Source organism: Citrus clementina, unplaced genomic scaffold (genome assembly GCF_000493195.1).
Source record: "Citrus clementina cultivar Clemenules unplaced genomic scaffold, Citrus_clementina_v1.0 scaffold_6, whole genome shotgun sequence".
NCBI lineage: Eukaryota > Viridiplantae > Streptophyta > Magnoliopsida > Sapindales > Rutaceae > Citrus > Citrus x clementina.
In genome coordinates this window covers 10,772,185-10,785,529 of record NW_006262139.1, presented here as the reverse complement: position 1 = coordinate 10,785,529, position 13,345 = coordinate 10,772,185, and the positions used below count along the sequence as shown (strand labels likewise).

The window sequence follows — 13,345 nt, the reverse complement described above, 5'->3', positions numbered from 1 at the left end:
ACTAGTGAATTTACTTTGGAGAATCGGGGGTAAATGCATTTGTTGAGCCATATTTAATTTGCCCAGATCCTTCATGATTCAGATTTGTCCCATTGAAACTTTTATGTAATAGATTCATTACTCTATGCTTTTACTATTGTTATTAGATTTTGATTTACTGTCCAAAATTTATTCTGATGGAATGTGCTTTATTTATTTGCAGTGTGCTGAAGAAGTGAAATGATATGAAAGCTACTTCGCTGATTTCCCTCACTTTGGCTTTTGCTTTTGGTATTATTTTTTGCCTTTTGTGGACGATTTTTGGTGCTTGATTTTCTATTTGGTTTGTCTCTCTTATATTTGGGATTACTGCTCACATTTGAAAAATGTATGGTTGTCTTTTATGTGCTAATTCACTTGTCTATGTCCATGTGAATAACTTTTCGCTCTTGTGTAGTGTACCTTATATCCATAGTCTAAGCCAATATTCTTTCTCTGGATTCCGACTTTAATATATTAAGAGTTTTGAATACCGGCGTTCGGCAACACAATTGGTGGAATGTCAAACATAGGATAGTTCAGAATAGATATTTTATTGTGTGAAATAAATTTTGATTGCATAAAACGGAGGATGTTGTGCGGATTGATGGCCAGTATAGTGTTTGCAAAACATCCTAGAGAAAGGAAAAACAAAATTCAGAAACAAAATTGAGCATATAACTTGTAGTTTTGTGTTTCTAAGCTGGGAAGGGGTTATATATAAAGAAACAAAATTTTGGATCAGTAAGGTCGACTGACATATCATTTCTGCTGTTCAAAATGTATTTACTTAATGCTCTGAAAATTTGACTAGATAAGAAATTGCTCTGAACCCAAGTCAAACATTGGATATTTTGTGCACCAATGCGTTATTAATAATTAATATCTTGTATTTGTAAGGTCAATGCTATTTCCTTGTAAAAATTTCCTCATCTATTTCGACTTGGGAAAAGAAAGGGAGGTGTCTTTGAATTCCTGAAAATGAAAAGAGTCGCTTTGAAATTGGTCATTGTTATTGATTTGCAACACAAGAGCCCGTTTGGTTAAGCAGCGAGGATCCCACCCGCTTGCTAAACCATACGGGTCAGCAGGGCTTTCAAAATTGGCCCAACTGCTTTTTCAATTTATTTTAACTCAAATTGTTACCAATATTAAAATATTTGATAAATTTTGATAATTATGTTTATGAATATCATCAAATTCTATATATATAACCAAGATTTACCAAATAAAATAATTACTATAACTTTATTCGTCAACATAGTTTTTTTGAAAAAATTACAGCATTTCAGTACCAGATAGGTTTTAGAAATGAATAAAAGTGAAAAAAATTCTTAACAATGGTATAACCGAATAAAATTAAACAAAAGGGTGATAACACTTTGGTCCTGATAATTTTAGCCACTGAGGTTGCTAATAAATGTTTAGCATTATCACTAGTGTTAAGACAGTAAAGGAAAATTCACGGTTAAATGGTAAAGTGACATTTTCGCGTGAAAAATGATTATTTGAAATCTGTGTTAGTTATTTTGCTTGTTAAAACTTAAAAGGTCTCTCTCACTCTTGAACACTGTTATTTTTCTGTTAGGATTTTAACATCGGGAATAACACAACGTAAAAAAAATTTATCACGTACCCTAAGTTATAACAATAATTTCTAAAAGGGATTAAAGTGCCACTCTCTGGGAACCCCAGCAAGATTATAAAATGATACCCAGTTATGCAAAACCCCAATTCAAGATTTGAACTCTCATTTTTGTTTAATAAACCACCAAACCAAAAGCTACTATTCATAAATTCCTAAGAGAATAAACAAAGCTGCTCCTTGATTACACGATTTATCTGAAACCCAGTTCGAAGTCATCGTTCGATAATCAATATTTTGTCTTCTGCCCTTGCTAAGAAAACTTGGAAAAATATTAACCGAGGATAGGATACAATCAAAATTTAACCCAAAAAAAAATTATTATAGTTATTTTGTTTATTCAAAATAGCAATAAAAATTATCGATTAGATGATCAGAATACAATCAATAATACAATTAGTGATTGCATGTTTAATAACATCATAATCTAAACTAAAAATCATACCTAATTTTTAATATGAATTGAAAATATATATGTACGCATATTTTTACCATTCTTTCTATACAAAATTCTAAGTACTTCACACGCAAGTCGAACCTCGCAAACACTAGTAATTAATTATACAGGCTGCAATGCACACAATACCACGCTTCATGCTGTCTTTCAAACTTTTATTTAGTAGCACGCTCACACTCCTTAATCAATCTTCAATAATAATAGAGATACAATCTCTTTCACAAATTAATGTCGTATTATTTTGTAATTGATGCATGATTCATTCGAGTCACTTTCCTGTGAAAACCAAGTTATTGAGCTCTTGATGATATTGCATGGTACGACTCCATTGATGATGATCATGACTGAAATTGTTACCCTCAGAATGATCTGTTTCGTAAATGTTCGTTTCCCCAGTGCTTTCATTACTCACAGATAATATAATTTCTTCCTCCTTATGAACATATCCCTCTTTAATTTTTTTGCTCGGCGTAACACAATCGTCTTGCTGATTTTTCTCCATAAGCTTAATTCTTTTCAGTGGGTTGAACAAGCTATCTTCATCATGAGCTGCAAGACAAGATTTATCACCGCCTTGAAAGCTTATGTTCGAGTCTGTATCGATGCAGCAGCTAGTAAAATCTCGAGAAGCAAAGATATAAGGTAACATGGAGCAATCATTGTATAAATAACTTTTCACCATCTCAACATTAGGGTTTGTATTATTCATATGCTTCAACTCATTCACTTTTGAGATAAAACCGGGCGCTGCTTCATAGCTATAACCATTTCGATCATCCCACGCTTTCCTGGAGTTGATGCTCTTTTGCCTCACTCGACACAGCACCCAATCATCCAACTGCAACATGAATAATAGATGCATGTTTCAGTATTAACCCTAATAAGATGATGGACATTGATATAAATAATAACAAATATAAACTTTGCAGCTAGCTAGAGCTTACCCTCATAGATCCTTTTCGCTTGGGTGTCCAAGCGATGGTATCGGGTAATCTGTATTCATGCATGATCCAATCTGTCTTGTATCCTTTCGGAGGGCGTCCTTCGTAGAACACAAGAGCTTTCTTGACTCCAATACTCTTCGTTCCAAACGAAGTAAGAATCGGTTTATCAGTCCCCGTGGCCTTCCAAAAACCCGAAGCAGCTGCCCTGTTCGGCCTTGCCCCATTCGGATACTTCCTGTCTCTTGGAGTGAAAAAAATACCATTCTTCCTCTCCAAACAAAGCTTTCCCTGCTTAGAAAGATAAAAAATAAATAGCGGCTTTGTGTGTGTGTGTGTGTATTGCATACTTAATTAACAAAACACGCACGCGCGCACAGATACACAGAGATATACATACTTGGTAGATCCCACGGGTTATATTTGTATAAATTAATTTCAGCGATGATTGAAGCTGGGAGAGGAATTGAAGCAACTTTGTTTGTTAAATAATGAACAATGAGCTCTTCATCAGAAGGGTGGAATCTAAAACCAGGAGGGAGTTGAATATGTGGGGGAGCTGCTAGATTATTATTTTTCTCCATGGAATAAGACATTAATTGATGCTTGTTGTTGTTAGTGATGCAGCTGGAAAAACAAGAAGGCTACTGATATTATCGAAACAATATTATTAGCTCCTTGCTAGAGTTGCAAATTCGGGAGCACTGTGCAGCATTTTGCATAGGTTATTGTTTGAGAGAAAGATAGGAAAGGTAATAGAGCGCCACGTGTCAGCCAATGGAATGATATCAGCACAATCGGAGGTACCCTGCATAATCCGAGGTGCCCGGCATGACTTGAGGTACCCCGTATAAATAGAGGTACCCTGCACAATTAGAGGTATCCCACACAAATAGAGGTACCCCATATGATATGAGGTACTCCATACAAATAGAGGTACCCCATACAGATAGGGGTACCCCGCGTAATAAGGGGTACCCCATGTAATTCAAGGTACCCGGCAAAGCGGATGCAAGAGAATCCACCGAAAATACCCGCCATGAGAAACGTCTCCGCTTCCTAAAAGATATCATTTGATTTAGTCAGAATTAGGAATCAAAAGCGACGTGCTAAAAGGAGGGACAGCCGCCTGCTACCTCGGCCAAAAGTGAAGGACACTGTCCCAAGGACAGTGGTCCCTAGCCGCCTACCCAACAGCTACTGCAGAGGTACCCTGGACCACTCTCCAGCGCGCGCCACGTTTCCAAAAGATGAGATACGCCGCGAACATGCAAATAACGGCCCAAAAACAATTATAAAGAGGTAAAAGGACGTTAGCCAAAAAGGGTATGCCACGTGGCAGCTGAGGTACTCCATATATAAAGGTGCCTAGGTTTCATTCTCCATCATGTTCACACTCACCATTAACACTCACACTCCGAAAATAGAGGTTTTCTTGAACCTTAAACCCTAATTTACAGAGGGCTAGCCAGCTCTCTTTACCATAAAAGCTTGAGTTTGCTAACTTGAGCGTCGGAGTGTGAACGCCGGGGTACCCCGGCTTCACCTCTAACCTTTATTTCACTTTTTGCAGGCGTGAAGCTCATTTGGAAGGACACCTCTCTTGTTTCTGACATTCCACCATTGTTACTACTCTCTCTCTCCCCTTCTCACCTCCCCCGGATTTTAGATACACCACACCGCACACAACAAACCAGTGAGGTACCCCATCTCCCCCAAAAATATAAATTTATTGTTCTAGATTGATTTTGGATTTTCCTACCCCAAAATCAGTTGAAAACAATTGGCGCCGTCTGTGGGGAAAAGCACAAAAAGCCTCCTCCACGGTTACCAAACTAGTTGTTGTGTGTACTCCAATACATGGCACCCGACATACCTCCCGAAGGTTTAATGGGGGATCCTACAAGGATGAGAGAGGACAGCAGCAGTGAAGGTAGTGATCCCGCGAGAAGGGTAGCCCGCATCAGTAAGGGCAAGGGTGTCAAGCAATCGACGGGTGTTCGCCAAGAAGAAGAACCTATTTCGCACAAGCGTTTTGAGGATCTTGCACACGCAATACTTAGGGCGGTCGGATCTCGGGCACCCGAAAGTTCACTTCCACTAGTAACGCTAGAAGCTCCACCACCTCAAACGGACGACCAAGCTATGGTCAGAAGAAGGGTACCCGAGGCCAGCAAGCCAAAGCCTAGGCCATCGGGTACCCGTTCTAAGTTTCAAACCATGGGCTCCCGCGACGAGCGTTCTACCGCCTCTTGCAATTCCCGCAGTAGCCAGGGTACGAGGCGTGCAAAGCGTACCCACGAGGATCTCCGTGAGAAGTTAAACGCCAAAAGGGCTTCTCAAATGGCGGCGACATCATCAGGTACACCGAGGGTACCCCTCGAACTTGTGGAAAAGATGGAGAACCTGGAAGCCCAAGTGAAGCTCCTCTCCGAGAAGCAAAACATCACAGCTGCACCAACGCCAATGACCTACCAATCGCCATTCACTATGGAGATTAGGACAGCAGCTCTCCCCGAGGCGTTCGCCATGCCTCAGATACCCCAATACTCGGGTACCACTGATCCCTCGGAGCATGCTGAGTTATACCGTGACCAAATGCTTATTAAGGGTGTAGATGAGAGCGCCATGTGTAGGATGTTTACACACACACTCACGGGCCCCGCGAAGTCATGGTTTCGCTCTTTGAAAGCGGGTAGCATATTTTCCTTACACCAATTGTTATCTGAATTTACTAAAGAGTTTTCCTATGCTTCCACTCAAGATAGGGTAGCCTCCAAACTTGCCTTTATCAAGCAAGGGGAAGCCGAGCCTTTGGCGGAGTATGTAAGTCGTTTCCACCAAGAGGTGCTGCGGACCGGAGCATTTGGAAACCAATACACATTGACCCATTTTGAGAAAAATTTGCGGTTGGGCAAGTTATGGCGTTCTTTTCAAAAGAAGCGTCCACTTTCATATGGGGAAGCCCGTTCTCGGGCGTTGCAACAAGTGGAGATGGACGAAAAATGCCAATTGAAGCGCCAAGAAGATAAGGCCGATGTTACAAAGAACAAGGAGAAGCCCAAGAGGGTGGAGGCCCCAATACCGCGGGTACCCCGAGCACGGAGCCCTCCACGGGCTGCCTTGCGGGGACGAGGGTATAACCCTCAGGGTGCCTCAAGGGTACCCCAACCTCCAAGATCGCCACCACCGGATCAGCGAGAGCCGCCTCCGAGGCCTCGGTATGAATCTTACCACCCACTGAATCGATCCCCAGAGCAGATCTTCTACCATATTCGGGATAGTGGCCTCCTCCGCCCTCCTAAGCCAATGAAGAAGTACCCCAACATGAAGCGTAGCCTGAAGTATTGCGAGTTCCATGAGGACTTTGGTCACAGCACGGCCGAGTGCTTCACCTTGCGAGAAGAAATTGAATCTTTGATTCTCAGCGGGTACCTCAAAGAATTTGTTGCTGGCATGAGAGAAGCTCGGAAATCTGCGGAACATGATAAAGGCAAGCGGGTAGCTGATGGCAGTCCCGAACGAGAGGTACCCCCTGGACACAAGAAAGGCGTGTATGTCCGAATGATCATGGGCGGACCGACTTTAGCGGGCCAATCTAGGAGGGCTATCAAAGGCTATGGTAGATCGTTGTCGATAACCACCAATATGGGCAGAGAAGTCAACCTTAATGAATGGGGTACACCGAAGGTACCCCACCATCCCCCGCCTATCCTTTTTACAGAAAAAGATGCGGAGGGCATCTCGTACCCCCACGACGATGCCTTCGTAATTACGTTGAAGGTTGCCACTGGTAAGGTAGCAAGAACTCTCGTAGATACCGGTAGCTCCGTTGACATCATTTTCAAAAGCGCCTTGGATCAACTATTGATTGAGTCGCCAAAGATCACCCCATATGCTACGCCTCTTATTGGGTTCGCCGGAGATATGGTTATACCAAAAGGCATCATTACGCTGCCCGTTACACTTGGTAAGGTACCTCACCGTGTTGTTCATATGATTGATTTTCTTATTGTAGATCACCTGGGTGCCTACAATATTATATTGGGTAGGCCGTTCTTAGTAGCAACTAAAGCGGTGGTATCCATGCACTACCTCACCATGAAAGTCCCGGCCGCCCAAGAAGTTATCACCATTAAAAGGGACCAGCAATCGGCTCGTGGATGTTATTCCGTGGCCTCCAAAGTCACTTACCAAATAGCTTCAGATCCGCCAATGAAGGGGTACCCTAGTGGCAGCCAGCCCACACCTTCCCCCTCAAAGCGAGCACTTGCTAGACAGCGAAGAACAGTACTGAAAAAATCTCCTCAAGTAGCCCACCCACGAAAAAAGTTGGAGTTTTCACCAAGGGGGATGGAAGCAGTTACGGGGGATAGCTCGAGGGTACCCCACGGGGACCAGGAGGAGCCCAAATGTGAAGTTGAGGCACCTTTGGATCCCCGAATATTGAAAGATGAAATGCGGGGTACCCCAGTTGAAGATCTTATTTCAGTCTCGATTTGCGCCACCGACCCAACAAAGACAGTGAAAGTAGGCTCCAACCTCTCGGAGGAACAAAGGGAAAAACTCATCACCTTCCTATGTGAGCACCTCGATGTATTTGCTTGGTCTCACTCGGATATGCCGGGTATCCCACATTCTCTCTCTTGTCACAAACTCAATGTCAGCCCGCATAATAAACCGGTCATACAGAAGCGTCGCGCCTTCAATCAAGAGAGGTACGATGCAATTGAACAAGAGGTAGACCGCCTATTAGCAGCACGGTTTATTCGGGAAGCAGTGTACCCCGATTGGGTGTCCAACGTTGTTCTTGTCAAGAAATCAAACGGAAAGTGGCGCATGTGCGTGGACTTCACCGACTTGAATAAGTCTTGCCCCAAGGATAGCTTCCCGCTTCCTCGGGTGGACCAGCTGGTTGATGCAACAGCGGGGCATGAAATGCTTAGTTTTATGGACGCCTTCTCCGGGTACAACCAAATCCCGATGTACGAACCCGATCAAGAGAAAACAGCCTTCATCACCAATCGGGGGTTATACTGTTATAAGGTTATGCTGTTTGGTTTGAAGAATGCCGGGGCTACCTACCAGCGGCTAGTGAACAAAATTTTCAAAGAACAAATCGGGCGCACCATGGAGGTGTACATAGACGACATGATCACCAAATCGGTGCATGCGGGGGAACACCTGGGGCACCTCAGAGATACCTTTACCGTTTTGAGAAAACATCAGATGCGGCTAAACCCTGAAAAATGTGCATTCGGGGTAACCTCGGGAAAGTTTCTCGGGTTCATGGTACAACAACGGGGGATTGAAGCCAACCCCGATAAAATTCGCGCAGTTCTTGACATGAAATCGCCAAGCACCATCAAGGAGGTTCAAAGCTTGGCAGGCCGGGTAGCTGCTCTGAGCCGCTTTATCTCCAAGGCTACCGACCGGTGTAAGCCCTTTTTCAAAGCTTTGAAGACCGGTAAAAAGCTCCAATGGACACCCGATTGCGAAGAGGCTTTCCAAGAACTGAAGGGGTACCTCGTGAATGCTCCACTACTTGCCAAACCTGAGCCGGGAGAGGTGCTGCTGCTATATCTCGCCGTATCCGAGCATGCCACCAGCTCTGTGTTACTCCGAGAGGATGATAATGGGGTACAACGACCTATTTACTACACTAGTAAGGCTATGGTTGATGCCGAAAAAAGGTACCCCACCTCTGAGAAGATCATTTTGGCATTGGTTGTCTCCGCACGGAAGCTCAGACCATATTTTCAGGCTCACACCATTGCAGTCGTCACCAACCTTCCCCTCCGGCAAATCCTTCAGAAGTTAGACATGTCCGGAAGGCTTCTCCGATGGTCCCTCGAATTAAGCAAGTTCGACATCATCTTCAAGCTTCGTTCGACGATTAAAGCTCAGGCCATTGCTGATTTCATTGCGGAATTCGCCAATGACTCAAGTGGTGAATGTGATCTGAGATACCTGTTAGATACCCTACCCACCGATGAAGAGGAGCAGGTCTGGGAAATATATGTGGATGGTTCCTCTAACTCGCACGGAAGTGGCGCAGGAGTTATTATCATCGACCCGAACAAGGTGAAAATATGCTACGCCCTGCAATTCGGATTCAAGGCTTCAAACAACGAAGCCGAGTACGAGGCAATCATAGCGGGGTTGAGGATGTCAAAGGCTTTGGGGGCAAAAAGGGTACACGTCAAGAGTGACTCACAGTTGGTGGTAAGCCAGATTACCACACAATATCAGGCGAAAGAGGAAAACATGAAGGGATACCTCGAAAAAACCAGAGAATTGATGTCCCAATTTTGCGAGGTTAAAGTGGAAAGGATACCCCGACTGGAGAACAGCGAAGCCGATACCCTAGCAAAAATGGCGTCCCTTGGTGTAGCTCAGTCAGCTGGCCCCATCACAACAGAACATATACCCGCCCCCAGCATTGATCTCCTAGAGCCGTTGGAAGTAGGATCACTGTCCAACGAGGTACTTTGGATGGAGCCTATCATAAGGCACCTCAAGGACGGAGACCTCCCCTCAGATAAAAGTGAAGCGAGAAGACTAAAGTATAAAGCTGCCCGGTATTGCCTGATCCAGGATACCCTATATAGAAGAGGGTTCACTCTTCCTTACCTTAGATGCTTGGGAAGCGACGAGGCCAAGTATGTCATGAGGGAGATACATGAGGGGATTTGTGGCAATCACTATGGAGCACAATCACTGGCGCAAAAAGCTCTCCGTCAGGGGTACTACTGGCCAACCATGCGGGAGGATGCCAAGAATATGGTACGAAGCTGTGACAAATGCCAGAGGTTCGTTAGGGTACCCCATCTACCCCCAGAGAAGCTAACAGTTATATCTTCCCCTTGGCCCTTCGCTATGTGGGGAGTGGACCTCATTGGCCCGTTGCCTACCGGAAAAGGGCAAGCAAAACATGCAATCGTGGCGGTAGATTATTTTACAAAATGGGCAGAAGCGGAGCCACTAACAAGCATCACAGAAAGGAAAACCACCGAATTCATTTGGAAGAACCTCATTTGCAGATTTGGAATCCCCTATGCAATTGTCAGTGATAACGGCAAGCAATTCGATAATGAAAAATTTCGAAGCTTTTGTTCGGAGTTGGGGATAGCCAACCGATTTGCTACACCTGCCCACCCCCAATCTAATGGGCAAGTCGAAGCCGTTAACAAGATTATCAAAGGTATCCTGAAGAAGAAGCTAGAGGAAAGAAATGGAGCATGGGTAGACGAGCTACCTGGCGTACTGTGGGCATACCGGACTACTCAAAACACCTCCACTAGGGAGACCCCGTTTTCCCTCGCATTCGGTGTTGATGCAGTGATTCCAGCAGAAATCGGGGTACCCTCTCACAGGGTTGAATACTTCGATGAGGCCGAGAACACCTCCTTGGTTGCTTCAAACCTTGATTTGGTGGCTGAAAAAAGGGCTAGAGCAGAACTGAGGACAGCCATATATCAGCATCGCATTTCGGGTCTATATGAAAAAAGGGTACGCCCTCGATTCTTCAAGAAAGGAGACTTGGTCTTGAGAAGGGTAACTCAGAACACTAGGGTACCCTGCGAAGGTGCTTTCGGGGCAAATTGGGAAGGACCTTACCGTATCAACAAACCCGTTGGGACAGGTGCATACAGGCTACTCCACATGGATGGCACAATTGTGAGGCACCCCTGGAACGCTGCAATGCTACGGAAATATTACTAAAGGACAGTGTCTCAACTTTTAGTCTTTTGCTGTTATTTGCTTTCTTTAATGTTTTTGTGTGATAGGCCAAATGGGGTACCCCAAATGCCCTATGTTGGTCAGTTACAACTTTAGAGTTTCTTTAATTTTCAAATGAAAAGAATAGGAGGTCTTGCGGTCTCCCATTTTCCTCAGGGTAACAAAGCTAAGTCATGTATTGATCAACGCTTTCGTTATCTATAAATGCATTTTCTTTCTCAACAAATATGATGTGGGTTCTTTCTTTATTTTTTGCCACTTCGATCTTAGAATGCAGATTACATTCATTTATCACCATTAATATACCCTCGCATCTGGTTATATGCAATTCTCGCCATACGCTTGTCAGTTATGACTAACCTATCACAGGACCAGCCAAGGTACCTGATATGCCTAGATCGTGACGATCTGTGTAAAGCCAAGATAGGCAATGGAGTGAACAGCCCAGGGGTAGCCTTTCTGCGGAAGCATGACAAAGCTACCTAGACAAAGAGAGGGAGGGTCAAAGAGGACCCGAGGGTGAAGAAAAACCGGCATACCTTAGCGGCACGAAGTTCGGCTTAGGTATGAGAACACCCACACCTCCGTCCTCGTACTTTTGCAAAGTATGGGGTAAACTATTCAAAAATTCGGAGAGCACTTCGAAAGAATAAGAAATTGATTGGTTGGACTAATTGCGCACTTTCAATTTTTGATCGAGATGTCGCGACGATGTTTTGATTACCTATTTGTGGAAAATCCGCCATGGTTGCCGAGGAGGGCATGCACTAAATTCGCCGCTTAGTGTAAACCAGCAGGCGCCTGATGTTGAATACTTGTTAAGGTACCAGGGGTACCCCATTTTAAAAAAAAAATGATGAAATGAGAGGTACCCTAGGAATTTGCAAGATAACAGTTTAGCCAAGCATTCATTTGCAGAATAATGCAAAGTACAAGAGGACTAGATGGTATGGTATCATAACAAAAGAGAAGTCTCAATAAAACAAAATATCCCGAGAAACCAAAAAGAAATAAACAAAGTCCAAATAGCAAAATGTGGATAGATCCGACAAACAAGAGCACAGTGAGAAGGCTACACCGAGGGGGGAACGCGATCCCCAACATCCGTCTCTAGAGGGCGATCGGCAGAAGACTCCGAGGTACCCGGAATATGAGCCGCCGAAATAGGGGCATCCGAGGCGGGTAACGACTGAGGCTGATGGGGTACCCCAGGCGACCCAGAAGGGGTACCCGACCGTGCCTGGGAAGACTTCTTCCGCTCCGCAATTGTCTTCAGAATGGCAGCCTTGTTGACAAATTTCTGCACGCGGGGTACCTCCAACGCCGGATCCACACTCCACACCTCCGTCATGATGAGTGAGAATGCATCCTCCGCCATCGTCTTTTGCCGAGATAGCAGATCCCCGTTGGTGGCCCTCAACTCTTCACAATCCTTCTCCACCCTAGCTTTCTCTTCCGATAGGCCAGTAATGCGTTCTTGCAGAGTTTTAACTTCTCGAGCGAGCTGATCCTCACGAGATTGACGGCTTTGAAGCTCACTCCTTAACTTGTCGACCTCTGACTGTGCGGCAACAAGGGAGTCGAGATCCGGAAGGCAGTGGCTAAGGAGAAAGGATGCATGCGGGTCATGCAAGACATGTTAAATATATGTGTATGGCGAAAAGATCAAATAAGTGAAAAGAAAATGATGAAGAGTACACCCGGGGTACCCCAAGAAAGCCTACCTCTTGGGTAGCCCTAAGTGCTTGACCGTAACGCTGGCTCAAGCTCATCTTGTCAACCTCTTCAGCAACCTCGGAGGTAACATTTTCAGCAGAGTAGTAAAAGTGGCGAGCCAAGTGCGAAACCTCCTTGTTATAAGCCGGGTCTAAGTCACCCTCACGTAACTCATCGGGGAAAGTAGAAACCAGCCCGAATTTTCTCTTCTTCGAGCGAGGGGTACCCTTCGACCCGCTGTGGGAGGTACCTTGAGATTTTCCCTTTGGACCGGGAGCTCGAGGAGGTCGGGAGCCTTTCGGGGGTACCGCCGAATCCTGAGATCCGGAAGCACCGCCCACTACCGCTTGGAAGAAGGCGTCAAAAGCATCACCTGTCGATTCCATGACTGCACCCAATGCACAAAAGTTATGTTAGCTGGACAAGTACTAAGTACTGCAAAAGTAAAAATAAGAAATGGAAAGCGGGGAAGCGAAACGAAGAATGCAATAATAATGGGGTACCCCAGTCCCATAAGTAATAATAGGATACCCCCCGACATCCAAATCATACATGAGTCACCCCCAGGAGCAGGTGTAGGACTTTGGTCAATCAGCTCCGCTCTCCATAATCGGCTCTCCTCCAGCACATCACTACCCCTCTGTGCACCTCGAAGCCTGTCCATAAATTTCTTCACCTCTCTCCCCACCTCCTGAACTGGGCATGATCCTTTAGCCCATGTCACACCTGCGAAAGCATAAAGAACTCAAGGTTAGTGAGACATTCAGGCGAAAGATTCCGATGAAAAACCATAAGTAAGGGAGATACTTACAGTCTACATTGAAG

The 13,345-nt window shown here is 44.8% G+C and overlaps 1 protein-coding gene and 1 pseudogene across 1 annotated transcript in view; one reads left to right on the top strand and one right to left on the bottom strand.

The window, feature by feature from the left end:
* LOC18039292 (syntaxin-71) overlaps positions 1-531 on the top strand; it is a 3,816-nt gene extending 3,285 nt beyond the window's left edge. Inside the window, exon 9 of the mRNA XM_006428751.2 lies at positions 203-531. Within this exon, the coding sequence (XP_006428814.2) occupies positions 203-218 (16 nt within the window). The 3' untranslated portion in view covers positions 219-531. The remainder of the gene's footprint in view (positions 1-202) is intronic.
* A 1,857-nt stretch (positions 532-2,388) lies between these two features.
* On the bottom strand, positions 2,389-13,128 carry LOC18038739 (annotated as a pseudogene).
* Positions 13,129-13,345: the final 217 nt, after the last annotated feature.